Genomic DNA, 18026 nt, shown 5'->3' on the forward strand with positions numbered 1-18026 from the left:
CTGATAGCTTCATGCGCCGCCCCCTTGACGCTGCGGCGCAGTCTTGATACATTTTCCGTTTTTGAAAATAACCCCTTGGTTTCTTCATAAGCAGCGCGAAACGTTAGCCAACTACCGGATTGCCCATTGAACACCGGCAGCTCCTGGAGGTACTTCGGTGTGTCTCTCGTCGTCCGTACTGCTTGACTGAGAGCTGTTGCCAGTGAGGTAACATCCACGTTGAGTGGCTGACGCGCAGGCCGGTTTTCTTCTTCCCGGTGTTCGCATTTCCCGTCGTCGTGTCGACTGCGAGCGCCCTGTCCTCGTCCTTCATTGTTCACCTTTTCTGATTTTCCCTCCAGCCATTCTTGAACGTGGCTAGAACGTTCCTCTTTTCCTTCATCTTCATTTTCCGATGCTGACGCCAGGTCCTCTTCGTCCATAGCGGCAGCGTGATGCTTTTCCAATTGTGCTTGAGCGAGAGCGATAGATGCTCGGATCTCTTCTAACTTCAGGGCGGCCAGTTTTTCCTTCAATTCAGCTTCTTTCAGCTTTCTTGACCCGGAGCGATGTGACTTCGTCGGCTTGGCGCGCCCGGAGTCTCTCGTTGGTTTTGCCGTGACGTTAGAAGATGTCGTGTTTTCCGTGGAATTTTCCGTGGACGTGGTTGATCCACTTGTGGTGGTACGATCTGTACCTTCGGAGGTTGTGGTGCGTTCTGCACTCTCCGATGTGGCCGCTGACGTGTCGCGGCTTGATGCAGCAGTAGGTCTTGAGACGGAGTCCCTCACACCGCTGGTGGCAGTAGGTCTTGAAGCGGTACTTCTCACACCGCCGGGATGATTCTCACTGACTGGAACAATATTTTCCGACGCGTTGGCTTGAGACCGCGTTGTAGGCATTTTCTTGATTTTCGATGACCCGCACTTGGTTCTGTAGAATTTTCCTTAATCCGGCAGTGAAGGACCAGAAAATGTGCGCGGGTGCATTGAAAATGCGTTATGTCGGTCTGCAGTCTCCAGCCAGGCGTAGTGAGGCAGCGATTTTCCCAGTTTTCCGATTTTCTTGTCGCTGACTCTTGTTCGGTGATCAGTGGAATGTCCAGTCGAGACACCCCCGCGTTTATATATATTTTTGCCCAATTATCTAGAATATTCGCTGCCTCACCCCCTCTGTGGTTAAGCCTTTATTTTTCCCATTTTCTATTTACATATTATGTTGATTCCTTAACTAATACTTAGTCTAGTTTATTTACAATACCTAGAATCATGCATGCTTACTCTGCGACATCTATTTTCCGAATAACGGCGGAATTTCGGATTTTGCATATTTATATGACCCTGCCCCGCACCACCGAGGCTATAAATATCACCCGCGCCAGGTCCCCGCATTCATTTCGCGAGACGCGGTTGCAGCGAAAGTATGCATGTTACAAGTACAATTTGGTATGCTAGACGTCTAGATTTATCTAGACTACCTATAATAAATGTTCTACATACGTTACTTTACTAAATAATTACATAAATTAATTCTAGTGTTTGAATCTAGATTTCCTAGGTCTTTACTTCTTATATTTGCAGTCTTTGGTTTTAAAAGGCTAGATCTTGATCAAATGAATCGTTTACAACATATTATTTTCCTGTTTTCTATTTAATCTACGGGTAATGGATTAAAGAAATTATACAACCTTAAGTCCTAGGTTTTAGCCTTTTGCCTAAAACCTAGGTGTACTGTTTTTTCCCAGATTAGGGATCGCGCTAATCTTTATTCGTATAAACAAAAAACATTTACAATTATTCAATACTTTCTAAGTTATTTACATTTTTCCTTAATAACTATATCGAGTTATATTTCCGCAAATACTAGACCTAGATTCTATTTATTATTGGTTTTACATAGTTTTCTTAGTTATCTACCTATACTTATACTTTAAATCAATGTATTCTTTATTAATTTGCCAAATTCTTATAAGATAAAAACATAAGTTAAAACTAATTTTCACCCTAGAATGCTCGCTCCTGATTGGTCGAGAGCGCTTTTCTGCTCGCTCATGTAGTTACTTCGCCAGTCTTGCAGCGGAACGCGGCTCCGTCGTGCACATAATTTTCAATCTTAGAATGCTCGCTCCTGATTGGTCAAGAGCGCCTTTCTGCTCGCTCCTGTAGCTATTTCACCGGTCTTGCATCGGAGCGCGGTTCGTCGTGCACACATAATTAAAGCATAAAATACAATACTTGCAAAAGTAGAGTTAATTATGATGATGCTTGCGACTATATTGTTAAAAACTAGTTGATGCCCGCAGCTTCGCCCGCGTGGATTGGTCAGATCCCCTGCAGCATCAGGATTGAGGAGTTGGACTCCAAATTTTTTATGAAACAATCTCGCAAAGTTCCTCCATCGATTAAAAAAGAAATGACGCAAATCGGTTCAGAAATCTCGGAGATTTCGGTGTACATAGGTAGAAAAACACAACTCCCTTTTTGAAAGTCGGTTAAAAAAGTAGCCTATGTTACTCCCTGGTCAATTCTCTACTTGTCTGTGAAAATCCCGTCAAAATCGGTTCAGCCGTTCCCAAGATTAGCCTTTTCAAACAGACAGACAGACAGACAAAAATTTTAAAAACGTGTGATTCAGTTATAGTATCTTTCAAATAACCATATGACCTTAATATGCGTTAGTTATTTCGAAATTACAGACAGCCACTCCAATTTTATTTATTAAAGTATATAGATATCCCGTCGGAACTCATTGAATTCCCGTGATAAAAAATAGCATAAATATGTGTGAATGAATGAAGCTATTTCTGTACCTTTTGTTAAAATCTGTTAGTCAGATCGGCCGTGAAAAGTTAACAAACAGAGAAACCTTCGCGATTTATTAGTATAGCAGTGGATTTTTATTTTTCTATATATATCCAGCTTGTTAACTAAGAAGTAATAAATTTTGGTCGATCCTGTTATAAGTTTATTGATATAATAATAATAGATATTCAGGCTCAGCGATTGGCAGTAGGCACATCAAATTTAATAGAAAGGCTCTTTCGGTGATGCCTATCAATAACTTTTATTGATTTCATTCCAACGAGCTAACCCACCTTGGCTTAATTTGGGTGAATTTCCGTAAATACCAAATTCTACACTAAGCTGTTCAAACTGAATCTACGATGATGTCTGACTACCATCTCAGTTTCTCCTTTTCTAAATAAAAGAAAGCAGATTAGGCACTCATAAAAATCCATACTTCCATACAACTGCCTACTCCCTAATAAATGCGAAAGTGAGTCTATCTCTCTGCTAGCTTCTCACGGCACTTGACAAAATTTGGTACAAAAATGTAGCTTGCATCCCAGAGAAGGCTACTTTGATCCCGAAAAAACAAACAGAAGTTGCAAAAACCTAAATCCATGAGAATAAAAGTCGCAGGTATAATCTAGTTGATTATAAAGTCACAATAAGCTCGTTACTCCAAACAAAGTGAGCATTCTCTTGCATATAATTAAACGAAATAATAATCCTCACTAATAATATATCCCCAAAATCAACGCTAGAAGCTGCTAGACATTATTCCCAACCTAAGAGCTTCATTGTTGCAATTTCATATACTGCACTCGCTAATAACTCACGTCCATGAAAGCGGTGCAATACACCCGCTTTAACGAAGAGTGACAGGTGTGATTTAATCAGAAGCAAGAAACTGCGTTAAACATTTCATGAAACCATATTTAACTCTATTATTTAACACTAAGGTCTATATTAGCTTGCGTGTAATTCAGACTGTATCACTTGTCAGGAACATTTTCGGAGCACACTGTATAACGCGCTTAAATCGTAGCATTTCACCGCGTGTGTTTAATTTTGAAGCTACAAAATATGCAGATTTGTTAATTCCGTCGGTTGTATTTTTATTGTTATTCTCGAAGACTGTTTAAAATAAAGAAGAGGTAGTATTTACCTAATACGAGAAAAAAAACTGGAAATTGTTTTCATTGGGAAAATGAATTGGCATGGATGGAGACACAAGCAAAAAATTCTTCAAAAAACCGAAATAATAACAATTTTTATTCCTACACGTACAATTATCTACGTTGAAGTCGGTAGAGCAATCACGCGTCGATTTCAAGTTTCTTGCTCGTCTGACTGAAAAATTTTTTTGAAAAAAATAATTTTTTGTTTCTACACGTAGGTACGTACGAGTATATACCTACTCGTACGTGTAGAGCAAAAAATATTTTTTTTACTTTGTGGTTTTGGAAGTCGGTTTTTTAAAAAGAATTTTTATTTTAAGCTGTTTAGTGTAAGTCATAAATAAATTCACGATCAGCATTTTTTCAGTTGCCATAGCTAGTGCAGTCATATGCAGAAATTTATTAATTGGCTTTTAGCATAATAATATTACATGCTACATATTCTGTAATCAAACACTTATTTGCACTAAAATCTCTGTTAAGTTATGTGGTTTATCCATTGTTTGGTAGGTATAATTACAAACCGGATGCGAAGTGCTTTATGGCACAATGTGGTCCAGATTTATGCCCCAAATTAATCTCGTGGCACAAACAGAATTGTTAACAGCTACATTATACAATTTGGGTAAAATAGCTTGCTTTGTTGAAAATCTTTCTTAATCAATATAAAATATTCTTATGTTACTAAATATCAATTGATTCATTTATTGATAAAAACTAGCCTTTTCGCGCAACTTCATGAGCAGATTTAGGTCATTCAGGTCTATTAATGATCTCGTCGAAATTTTTCATAATCTAGGGCAATCTAGGGTTGACGAGATAGAACTTTCGTGCCAATACGTTTCTAGACCCATTGGTTTGAGCTCTTAATTAATTAACGTTTATAATATTAATTTATGTCAGTCAATCCGTTTCTTCTTTAAAGTATATACAGGTGGAGTTGTAGAACAATACAAATAAACTTACCGCGTTGGTATTTGTGAAATGTTCAATGATTATGAAAACCACACGAAATTACAGGAGTATACAAATTCTAGGCGAATAGACACAAAACGCTTGTTATTACTTAAAGCGACTTTTTTAAAATAATTTAAGAGATTTTAAAAGAATCGGAAGCGTCATGACTCACGAAATATTTTTCTACAGTGAACTCATCGACGAATATAATATGAATATTACAGAATAACACTACTCATAGTAGGTATCTGCCGTTTTTATATCTTTAAATAATAGAAAAATATTATGAATAATATACACCAATTCATTTAAGGTTTTTGTGAAATAACAAAACCATGTAAGGTGTCTGTTTCTTTTAAAAGACTCCCGAGTTATAAGAAATGATTTATATTTTGCGTATGGTATACGCTCGAAATATGGTACAGCAAAAATATTTTTGGTTTATCCACAGTCGTTTTTGCTTTTGACATCATATGGAAATTTTTATTATTTTACTTGTGCGATTTATTGTACAGCCTAGAAAGCTTATTATGTCTTTGCACGTTTGGGTTTAGCGTTATAATTCCTTCCTAACACTTTGATGTAGGTACCATATTTCAAGCATAGGTTTTAATAATATTCTCAAAGGTATATGAAGTCTTCCAATCAGCACTTGACCAGCGTGGTAGATTTTTCTCATAATGACAGGAGATCTGTTCTCAAAAGTGAAACGATGACGAGTTGATAATGATGATGATGATGATGATGAAAATGAGACTATGTTAGAAAATAATATTTATCCATTCTTAATAATTTAAATGCTTAAGTGTGCCTTTCTGTCTGTCAGTCTATTTGTCTGTCTGCTAGCCTTTCACGGCCCATCCGTTCAATCGATTTTGATGTTTAGTACAGAGATAGCTTGTTGCATCCCGAGGAAGGATATACTTTTTATCCCGGAAAATCAATGAGTTCCAACGGGATTCTTACAATCCTAAATCCTAGCGGACGAAGTCGCGATCCTAAATCTAGGAATCTAGTTTAGTTAGATATATGTGTACAGAACAGCGTGGTCGGATAAAGATATAAATTGCATAGGTTGTCTGTCCGACCGACTTGTAATTCGAGATTCCCTTGATGGAATCTAATGTGTTTTCAGGATCGGGTAGGCCATTTATTTCGGGACATTATTTGAATATTATAACATGTTTATTTGAGCTAAGGTTACGGAGTCAGCATAATATTTGTTTATTTAATATGAAACAACAAACCAACAATATCAATAGATTTTCTATTCACGCTTAATATTATTACAGATGGAAAGTCTGTCTGTCTGCTAGTTTTTCACGGTCCATCCGCTTAACCGATTTTGACGAAATTACGAACTAAGTACTTTGATCCCAGTAAAAAAAGAGTTTCCACCTAGTTTCCATGGAAACTTTGATAAAACCTAATTCCGCGTGGATGATGCCTCCCGTATACGGATATAGGCTACTTTTATCCCGGAAAACCATAAGAGTTATCACTATCCACGCAAACGAAGTCTCGCGCAACATTTATTTAGTTAGATAGGTTCTTATCTAATTCGAAGTTGTTTTAGTTCACCAAAAGACAAAATATCCGTAGTTAGCTGTTATTCAGACCGTGAGAGATGTATTGGTAACCTACAATCGCTTGACTCAACAAATTACTAATGGTCGAGTATTCGGTTCAGTAGTCAGGATTTATTGGAAAATTTTACCATAATACCTATAATCCATTTGTCAGCGAATAAAAAATAAAAAATGTTTTTTACTGAATTATTTTGGATGATCACAAATAACTCTGACAAAACGTGAATTGAGCCGCTTATATTTGTATTATTTGTTTATTTATTTAAACATCTTTATTGTTAACAATATAACAAAGAGTAAAAATACAGGATACATTTAAAAAACAAAGGGCGACCTTATCACTAAAGTGATCTCTTCCAGGCAATCCATACTTAAGAACTTATAGAACTGGGGAACTTAATATATATATTGACGCGCCCCATCTTATAAGGAGGAACTTATAAGACGGGAAGTCGCAATTACTATACGGGGTATATATATTTTATAGTGAAAGACAGTGTCTGATCAGTGAGATTGACCCCCGTAGCTGGAATTCTCATACGAACCTCAGAATCTTGTTAATTATATTCGTAAGTAACAGGGGCCTCTTGTCCACAGCTGGAGGCAGTGCAAGATGTGAACACACGTCATGGAAGAGGCGTGTGACGACTGCGGCATCTACTCGCAGCTGAACGCGACCTTGTATGCGAACGATACCAAAAATGTCACACGCATCAACAAGTTTTATTTTTATCAGGTGAGAAATTGCTAGCTCACTTTGTTTGCACTTGGATATTTCATTGTTAACGTATTAGGAACCAAAAGCATAATTCGCCAAAAATGTGTTGAGTGGTGTTGGGATTTGTGAGGTGCTGCGTGGTGGTGCTGCGTGGTGGTGGTGCGTGTGGTTTGCTTGGTGTCTGGCTTTTCCTGCGTGTTTATCAGTGGGAGGGCGGGCGGTGCATGTCGCATGCTGCATGTTGCACCATACAGATTTTTTTGGTTTGGCGGATTATAGCAAATTAACCTTTTGGTTCCTTGTATGTCATGGACTTCCACAAAATAACGCCTGCTTCTATACTTCATTATTGTAAATTAGCATACTGGTGGACTATGTTTAATGTTTTGAGAGACTATGAAACTATCGGAAATTATCTTGTTGTTGGTTATTTAGCTAAGTATGGTTCTGTTAACAGAAATAATGGTCCATCCTAAAAAATATTAATCACAACTTAAACCTTAAAGACAAGTCTTGAAGATAACTGTGTGGAAATCACAGTGATAGTCTAATGGTTAAAGATTTTGAGGGGTTCGGCGTACGATCCTGGGCACACAGGCCGTGTGCCCAGGCCCAGCTCTTAGCTTTTTGGAGATATATCTGTTTTAAGCAATTAAATAACACGTGCTCTAAATTGTGATGGTGAATGAAAATGTGTTGGTGAAAATGAAATTATGTTAATTATGAAATCGTTAAACAACACGAGCACGAGAAAAAGCTAAGATTTAAAGCTTTTTTGTTTCAAGAACAGAATTATTTAAACAAGAATTTAACATAAATATTCTGTTTAAATGGATATTAAAGTTAATACAGTTTCTAAATTGAGCGCCGTAAGTCAAGTAAATGGATGCTAAGAAGGTTAAGAAAGGGGCAATTTTCAATTAATTTCGCTCACTAAACCCATTTTGCAGCGAAACAGACTAGAAGTTAGAACATAGTAGGTATGGTCTTAATAAATAAACCTTTATAAGGATGCGCGCACATTACTTACTTATTTATAACTAGCAAGAAGCGCGCTATTTTGTCTTATTAAAAAACTTCTAAAAGCTTAGAAGAGTAATTTTTATGGTAACTTTCATATACTAATATATTATATTCTATCTTATTATTCCTCGTTACTCTTCAGATTTCATATTCTCTTACTGTTTCTAAGATCACAAAATAAATGAATCAGGCGGTTGACTTTATCGGAATTCCACGCGAGATAAAATGCACGCCAAAGTTTTCTTCCGCGTTTTATTCACGCCGATAATATAATATATGGAAAACTAAAGTGTCAGAAGAAAGCCAGACACTGAAACACGACCTTTTTAGAGCGGAATATAAATGGAGACAAAGTGTTAGAATAGGGCCAGAAATAATAGGCTAAGAATACAATGTAAAGAGTTGTAAGAATTATGTAAATTGTAAATACAATAAATAAATAAATAAATAAAAAATTGCAACACGACACTTTAGAGTGGAATTCTATAGCTAAATCTTAAGCAAATCGCTGTTGGCGCGGGCTTTCAACAGAAATTTTGGAAATTGTCCTAAGCGCTTCTTGATCAACATCGAAATGCTGCTCAGATGACAAATCTGATAAAAATTTCGTTGGTACTTGTGGCGGAATTACGCTGTATATAATATCTCTTATATTTCTACTTTTATACTTGTTTTCAAGATAAAATTGTAACAAAAGATATTTACATTTACATAAAAATATCTCTTAACAAAAATGTGCTTAACTTCCATACAATTTGAACTAGACACTTTACAACGACAACGTACCTAAGTATCTAATAAAGGTCATTAAGAGGTCTTTCTCAGCACTAATTAAGCTGTTACAGGTAAAATATTCCTTGGACCCTAATTGCTATATGTGCGCACAACCTAAACGTTTGATCTTAGTGCCAAGTCGTAGAAGAAAGTCGTTTTGCTGATATATTGGTCTAGACATACATTCTGCTTTAAATCACTATTTAATTGTTAAATAAAAGTGCAATTAAGTTACAGGAACCTTTTATGGAATTATTTATGTATGATGACAGGTATTTTTAGGGACATCACCCACGGCGACTTTTTATAATGATACCAGAGTGAACTAACTACGAGTGTATAGCTGCGCGTATCTTAATACATCAATCTACATGATTCTGAATAATTGCAACTTTAGCGATATAGAATCGTGGGCAAAGGTAGGAGGGGGCTACAATAGTGTGTATGGCGTTGCGTCTGCGCGTTCGTGGTTCCCGACATTCTCCATCCGATGTCGGTTTTATTGTCCGCAAATAAGGAATGCCACAAACATCCACACTGATATTTCGCGATGTTTGCGGACTGTCGCAGCACGAATGAAGACCAGGAAATATGGCTTTTACTCACGAGAAGTTTCCGTACTGTATTCCCAGTGCTCTCCATACAAATGTTATAATAGTACGCGACTAGGTCGGAATGGCCATCGGGGTATGTGGCGGGGGGACGCCGTGCACACCCGTACAATCTCGCAATGGGTTAGCGCGAGGGCGTCCCCACCACAATTACCATCTCGACCTGTCGCGTATTAATTTAGGTCTCATTAATTGAATAGTAACTAATTAAGCTCAGTGTTTGTAGATAAGTATGCTTTCTAGGAAGTAATAATATAAGTCTGTAGTTTGTCAGATTTGCATTAAAACATAATATATTAGATAAATCAATGTATATTACCTAGTTACAAAGTTACACGGGTTCAAGGATTTACACACAAATCTTTAAAATTTAAAACTAGATATTTTACGGAAATCTGGCAAATTACAGACTATGTTTCTTTGGGGGCGCTCGATGCTACTGACACCATTCGCATTTTGTGTAACCTAGGCTTCTTGTTGTTTTGTGGGTCTTGCGGGTCTCTAAAATATTTTTTTCATAATAAAGCTCCTAGAATTTGATTAGAGCTTTATTTTTTCATCTTAAAGTGGTTAATTTCTTATGCGAAGCGCTTCCCTCGTTTAATTTACAACGGAAACCCATTAGCGGCACTGGTCTCTTAAGTTCTTTGTAAATCGCATGAAAACATGAATGACCTCGCTCTATTAAATGAGCTTTGTTGTGGTTGAAAGTTTATAGAGTGCATGACTATGAAATCTGAAAAAATGGATTGTCTGAAATGAAACTTCGCGTCGGGAAAAGAAAACAACTATCACTTCCTCAAGATACCATCATACTACCTACTTACCTACTATTTTTAACCCCCGACCCAAGAAGTTATTAGTTATATAACACCCCTGTGTTATAAGTTTGACGTGTGTATCTGTGTATCTGTCTGTGGCATCGTAGCTCCTAAACGAATGAACCGATTTAAATTTAGTTTTTTTTGTTTGAAAGGTGGCTTGATCGAGAGTGTTCTTAGCTATAATCGAAGAAAATCGGTTCAGCCGTTTGAAAGTTATTAGCTCTTTTCTAGTTTTCTTATAGAGGTTTTGTGTCGGGGGTTTTTTAAATTTTGAGTTATGCACTAATTAATTACCTACTCTGGTGTACAACCATACTAATATTATAATGCGATATATAAATGTGAAAGTAGTTCTGATTCTAGTAGTAATAATTATGTTTTTTTATTTTTTTTTTAATTTGGCACAGAGTACCCAGCTGGCAATACTGTGGGTACTGCTGGCGGCGATCGTGGCTGGCAACGCGACGGTGGTGCTGGCCCTCTTCCTCACCAAGTCCAGGAAGAGCCGGATGAACTTCTTCATCATGCATCTTGCGATAGCAGGTAACAGATTCTACCCATCATCATCATGATCAACCCATCACCGGCCCACTACTGAGCACGGACCTCCTCGGAATGAGCAGCACTTAGGCCATAGTCCCAATGCTGATTGGCAGACTTCACACACCTTTGACTTTTGATAACATTATGGAGAACTCTCAGGCATGCCGGTTCCCTCTCGATGTTTTCCTATACGGGTAAAACAAGACGTGTTTAAGTGCTTCAAACGCACATAGCTCCGAAAAGTTAGATATGCGCGCCCGGGATCGAACTCCCGACCTCTCGAATATAATGCCGAGATCTTAACCATTGAACTATCATACCTCTATCTACTCATCACATAAAAATCCGGCAAATTGTATCCTTTGCACAATACATGAATTAGCTTATTCCATAAACATATTACTATGTTAAATTGGTAAACAATTAATATACAATTTAGTTTTAAATTCGTATCTTTCTTATAGATTTATGGGTGGGGTTAATAAGTGTCCTGCCGGATCTAATCCACCGGATAACGATAGCATGGTACGCCGGCGCAGTCATGTGCAAATTGATGAAATACTTACAGGTAACTTTTTTATATAAGCCAACTAGCCGATGCCCGCGACTTCGCCCGCATGGATTTAGGTTTTTCGAAATCCCGTGGGAACCCTTTGATTTTCCGGGATAAAAAGTATCCTATGTAATCCAGGATATTATCTATCTCCATTCCAAATGTCAGCCAAATCCGTCCAGTAGTTCCCAAACCCTTGGCACTACGAAGCTGTATTTTCACAAGATATCTTCTAAAAGAGATTTTTAACACTATTATAGTCAAATGTAATGCAGTATATTGTTCAATCAAGGTAAATAACAATATTTTTCTGACATTTTTTATTTTCTCGCTAGTGAGGTGAAAAGTTGTGGTGTTACTACTTATTTTTTGGTTTTAAGTTTTTATTCCGAACAAGTCACACCGTGCAAAATTTTTTGTTCTCTTGTTACAAACAACTAAACCTTTTTGGTTTTCAGACTGTGATGCGCAAATTAATGAAATATTTACAGGTGCTTTGAACTAAATCGACCCGAATGCCCTTTATTGGTTTTCTCTGTTGTAACTTAGACAAAGCCTTGTTTCTTTGACTTAACTTCAAGTAATATAAGTACCTACTGCTCTCTAACGAGAGCTTAACTTTGTAGTCAAATACATTACCGGGCTTTCAATCACCAGACTGTAATTAATTGCTTCGATCTAAGAACACGAATTGGAACGAAAACATACACGAAAATCCGGTTTTCTTACCATCAATTTTATATTTTTTATTGTCTAGTGGCAACCATAGTAAACTCAGTAGGTACATTTTTATGATTTTGTTTTATTATGTTATGCGATTTGTATGAAATCCCGTGGGAACGCTTTGATTTTCCGGGATAAAAAGTAGCCTATGTCCGTCCCCAGGATATAAGCTGACCCTGTAGTTTTCGTCAGAATCGGTTAAACTGTTGGGCCGTGAAAACGTAGCAGACAGACAGACAGACACACTTTCGCATTTATAATAATTATAGTATGGATTACAATCTGGAGGATAGAAAAAAGCTGAAGACGCGACCTCTGATTGGTCGCGTCAGTTATCTGCGATATTTTAAAAAGAGCTGACTAAAGACTGCATTCTATGTGCACTTTCAGTGAGAGGTCGTATATGTAAGGGTTTTTAGTATGTTTTGTTATTATCACTTAGGAGCTAGGATAATAATATTTGGAGTATAAAAATAGCATAAAGTTAGTGTCTGGTCCCAAAACACTGGAAGGATCGGGCTGAGATTCGGCATACAGATAGCTATTATGATGCATTTGAAAGTTCAAAAATTAGGGGTTCGAAATTCTTATAAAAATCTGTCATCCTATGAAAATTGGTATTTATGCTTTCGGTTAAAAATAAAGGTATATTTACGTGTTTCATGTGTTCGGAAATTTAATCCCCGAGGCGGTTAAATCTGGGATGAAAGTTTATATGTAAGAAATAAAATACTAACTGTTCAGTAACTGTATTCTGAAGTGCCAAGCCGTATTTTCTAGTAGCTTATAATCGTAATAATCCATGTTTTGTTGTGCTATCGGCGCACTCGGTTACTCTGACAAACTTTACAATTATTTCACCCACTTTGTTTTTAACCGACTTCAAAAAAAGGAGGAGGTTCTCAATTCGTCGGAATATTTTTGTTGTACAAAATTGCTGTACGTACCTTATTTATGGATAAGATACCCAATGTTTTATGTTAAATTTCTCATGTTTCTTTAATTCTTAATGAGAATAAAGTTTCTTTAACCGTATTTTTATACCTAGTGTTATTGTTTTAGGGTGTAGTTACATATTCCTCTACATACGTGCTGGTTGCGCTGAGCGTCGACCGATGCGACGCTATCACACATCCGATGCGGTTCACTGGAAGTTGTAAGTATTTTTTTCCATATCTATGTATTTGATTAGTAAACAAGTGTAAATTAAAAATTTATAACACCCATATTTTCATATATTATAATTAGCATATTATAATTTTCAGCATGTTTAATGTAATACATTTACATAAAAACGTCAGTGCAAATTTGACTTTGAGTTGATTAACCCCTGACCCATAAGTTTGACGTGTGTATCTGTGCACCTATCTGTCTGTGGCATCTTAATCAAGAAAATCGGTTCAGCCGTTTGAAAGCTATCAGCTCTTTTCTAGTTACTGTAACCTTCATTTGTTATAAATTTTTAAATTACACTTGTGATTTTTTACAATTTAATTTTAGGGCCCATATTAAAAATTGTTTACAATAATGAGTACAAGGGAGCTTTACGCCGAAAGGGGGCTCCTCTTTTGGGAGTAGAGAACTCCCTTTTTACTTACCTTATATAGATAAACGCACGTTAATGCAATCAGTTCAATCATTCTTACTCTGTTGGTCATTGTTCCCAGGGCGACGCGCGCGCGCACTAATACTGGGCGCTTGGATACTGAGCTTCCTTTTTTGTATGCCGATGTTAATTTTGTTTGACGAAGCCAACATACAAGGTACGTTCGAACTAGCCAACTTCTTAATTGTATTTAAATAGAACTAGCGATCTGCAATAAATTACAAAGCACTTAGATTTTAATTAGATTTTTACACTAGAATCAATCCAGATTTTTTTTATCATGCTTCAGACTTGAGCTGGACGATAGTGAAGCTCAAAAACAATGAGAAGGTCTTGGATGTAACATACTAACCTAGAAGATGCCTATTCACTCTCGTCTAGGTATTTAGGCAAGCGCGCTTTATCTTAGGATGCATCATCGCTTACCTCCAGGTCCGATTGCAGCCAAGCGCTAGTAGGTATGTTTTTTTTTAAAGAATATTAGCCATGCTGATCATGACTAATACTCCCCTTTCCCCTCCAATTAAGCGTAAAGCTTGTGCCAGGAGTGGGTACGACAATAGTGCAACGGGTGGGGTTTGAACCGCCGACCTTTCGGAATTCAGTCCGCTCTTCAACCGTTGAGCTATCGAGGCTCTAATATAAATTTTAAAAAGACAGGCAGACTACTTTTTATACTGGTTAAAGAGTTTCCACGAGATTTATAAACACCACTACCTATAAACAACAATGAATCCAGTCGGACAAAATCAGCATCATAAAAAAAAATATTTTATTTTTGATTTTAAGTACAATTTTGGTTATGCTAAAATATAGGTATGACCAATATCCGCCATTGATCGACAACGTAATTGGATAACGCTTACGCTGAACATACAAAGTGCGCGTTAAAAAAGCGTTGACGTGTAAACAGATAATTGGGAATGCATTTGTTCTATTTGAAACGCTTTTTTAACGGATGTTAAAAAAGCTCTCGTGCGAATGAGACCTTAGGTTCTACGACCTTTCGGATTTCACTCGGTCCTTTGAGCTATTGAGGCCTAGAACTTTGCCTTCTGCTTACGTCTACGTATTTGTGGGCACAACTATTCAAGTAATTTCATTAAAGTTTGAAGGTTCCGTCAGACAAATTACTTACGTCTCCAGAGCTTTGGGGTGTAAATTATTGCGTGAACACTCATCATTGGTGTTTGAGAAAAGTGCCAATGTTTTGTTTTAAAAGTTGATGGACGGGCAGGCAAGTTAACCTCACTTAGAGGTAAGTGATAATGCATTCTGAGATGAAACCGGGCTAACCTATCATAACATCCATATTCTATACTAATGTTATAAATGTGTCTGTCTGTCTTCTAGCTTTTCACGGCCCAATAGTATAACCAATTTTGATGAAATTTGGTACAGTTAGCTCCCGTTAGGTAGGGACTACATATCTATGGTAGGGACGGACATAGACTACTTTTTATCCCGGAAGATCCTGAAAATTCTCCGCCGCTCCTTATCCCGGAAAAGCAAAAAGTTCCCACGGGATTTTCAAAAACCAAAATCCACGCGGACGAAGTGTCAGGTATGATAGATAGGTCTGGTAGATTACAAAGGTTCCTCGTTTTTTGCTACGCAACCCTAAAAAGAGATCCAAACAATGCGTCCTTTTTGATATAGTACCTAAGTAGAATACAAAAACTAGGTAGTCTAAATGGAAGTAAGCTTATCCGCGAAGTTTATCATCATAAATCCAATATGACGGGTGCTCAGATATCAAACTACTTCATTCTAAGATAGAAGACCTCACTTTATTTTGGTATCCTCGCCCGCTTACCCTACCTACCCATAATAGGTATCAAATAAAAGTGGACAGCTAGTAAAAGGCAAAAAAAATTTCGCTCTCGAGCTCATTTTACACTATGGGATATGTAATATATTTTAGTCCGGTCAAAATAAACATTCAAGGATAGGACAATAATTCGCATAGAGCTAAAAGTTTGTACGAATGTTGGAATATAAAAGAACTGTGAAAAGTCCCCTTCGATCCCACATTTCCAAAAATTATATATTCAAAATCAAAGTTCACAAAAACGGGTGTTTTGCATTTTCCAGCTAAATTCTATCGTAAAATAGTTATAGCACAAATTGTAGATCATAAAATTTTAGGTAAATAAGTGTAAGAACAATTTTTCTTCCAAAAGGAAGGGTTATGAATTTAGCAGTCTATGTATGTATGTATGTATGTAGGTTTGTATTTATGGATGCTCCATCGTAGCGCCTAAACTACTGAGCCGACATTGATGAATGACGTGGGATTCAAATGGGAAAAAAAAAAAAAAATGAAAAAGGAAAAAAAAATAGTTCATAAATATAAATATAATACAATATTAAAATACACTGAGAGGCAGAAAAACAATTTTAATATATCTATCGCTATATATCGGCAGTTCGCGGGTAGTAGTCGGGTTTAGTGCTGTTTAACTTTATCTTGTACCTTTAACAGGCACTCCTCAATGCTGGTCAAGCATGAACCAGCTGCAGTGGCAGGTATGGATGACGACGGTGTTCGTGTCGCTGTTCGTTGCGCCCGCGCTCACGATAGCAGCATGCTACGGAGTCATCCTGGTCAAGATACAGCAGAAGAGTCGAAGAGTGCTCAGCAAGAGAGCAGCTGCTAGACAGAGTGAGTATTTCGTGGTATGCTCTATTCACGGAAAGAAGTTAGTATGACCCTCTCTTTGTTACGTAACACCAACCAATCACAGTCAGTCACCCTTTCCTTTTAAAGATAGGTTATTTAAATTATCTCTGAGTGATTTATGACAAAAAGTCACACAGAATAAGCCGCAAGAAAAATCATCATCATTATCAGGCCTTCCCTAAAGAGCGCCACCACACCCGGTCCTCAGCCTTCCTCATCCAGCCACTTCCCGCCAGCCGCTTTACATCGTCAGACCATCATGCTGGAGGGCGTCCCACACTACGCTTGCTTATACGTGGTCTCCTCTCAAGGACTTTCCGGCTCCAACGGCCACCGCCTCTACGACAGGCGTGGCCTGCCCATAGCCACTTCAGGTGGCTAATAGTTTGGGCTACGCCAGTGACCTTGGTTCTCCTGCGGATCTCCTCATTTATTACTTAGGAAAACTCCTAACAATGCTCCTCCATAGCTCGCTGAGCAACTTTGAATTTGTGTACAAGGCCACGAGAAAAAGCTAGTGCGAAAATAAATTAAGAAACTTTTTTCGCAGGCAGCGATGATTTGGATAGCCGCAGAGCGAGCAGCCGAGGAATAATACCGAAGGCGAAGATTAAAACGGTCAAGATGACTTTCGTTATCGTATTCGGTAAGTGAACTGTTTTTTCTTAGAAATTTTGTCATCTCTCAGAAAAGATCGAACAAGTTTTCCTTGCATGAACACTGAACAGCAACAATCGACGAATAAAAACCCTTGTCCTTAACTCCTACACTGAAACCGTAAGTAAATATATTATGATACCGTATTCTTAAGTGTGTTAATTTTATTCAAATATTTTTAGAGTAATATAATTAATGTGCATGTAATTTTATGGGTTACAGACAAACATTCACTAAAGTACTTCTATAAGTATGACATTTTATTCTTAGAGTGGAGTAACAACTTTAAAACAAAAGAAGAATTAATATTGAAGTAAACATTTAAACTTGAATCAATTTTAAACTTTATTAAATTAGAGTTTCTTATTAAACGTCCTTCCAGTATTAACTAAGTGTATTTTAATTAGTAAGCAATTTTATTTACAGTCAGTTTATAAGCATTCGAAATATTTCATTAAAATCATTACAATACAATCCAATTTCGAACACTTTTAAGTACTTTTTGATTTCGAATGATTGACTCGAAAACAATATACAATCTGCAAGAGTTTAATGAAACGGAAACAATTTCCAATTGATCATTGGAATTAATGCGAAATTCACGATATTTCACATTTGTTTTTCAATTAGAGGGCACATTTTTCCTGCATTTGTCGATCGAGATATTTTAGTCCGGACTAAATATATATGTTCAAGGTTACAATAATTTGCATAGAGCTAAAAATTGGTACGAATGTTGGGAACGTCATTATAAATGAATGGTTAAAAGTTCCCGTCGATCCCGCATTTGTAAAAAATAATATTCAAGGTCAAAGTTTTTAA

At 37.1% G+C, this 18026-nt stretch overlaps 1 protein-coding gene across 1 annotated transcript in view; it reads left to right on the top strand.

Moving 5' to 3' along the window:
* LOC123866652 (cardioacceleratory peptide receptor-like) overlaps positions 1-18026 on the top strand; it is a 59380-nt gene that overhangs the window by 23370 nt on the left and 17984 nt on the right. The window contains exons 2-8 of the mRNA XM_045908332.1: positions 7087-7225; positions 10847-10982; positions 11447-11550; positions 13321-13414; positions 13926-14021; positions 16350-16529; positions 17098-17193. Of these exons, the coding sequence (XP_045764288.1) occupies positions 7118-7225; positions 10847-10982; positions 11447-11550; positions 13321-13414; positions 13926-14021; positions 16350-16529; positions 17098-17193 (814 nt within the window). The 5' untranslated portion in view covers positions 7087-7117. The remainder of the gene's footprint in view (positions 1-7086; positions 7226-10846; positions 10983-11446; positions 11551-13320; positions 13415-13925; positions 14022-16349; positions 16530-17097; positions 17194-18026) is intronic.

Source organism: Maniola jurtina, chromosome 7 (assembly GCF_905333055.1).
Source record: "Maniola jurtina chromosome 7, ilManJurt1.1, whole genome shotgun sequence".
In the NCBI taxonomy this organism is placed as follows: Eukaryota; Metazoa; Arthropoda; class Insecta; order Lepidoptera; family Nymphalidae; genus Maniola; species Maniola jurtina.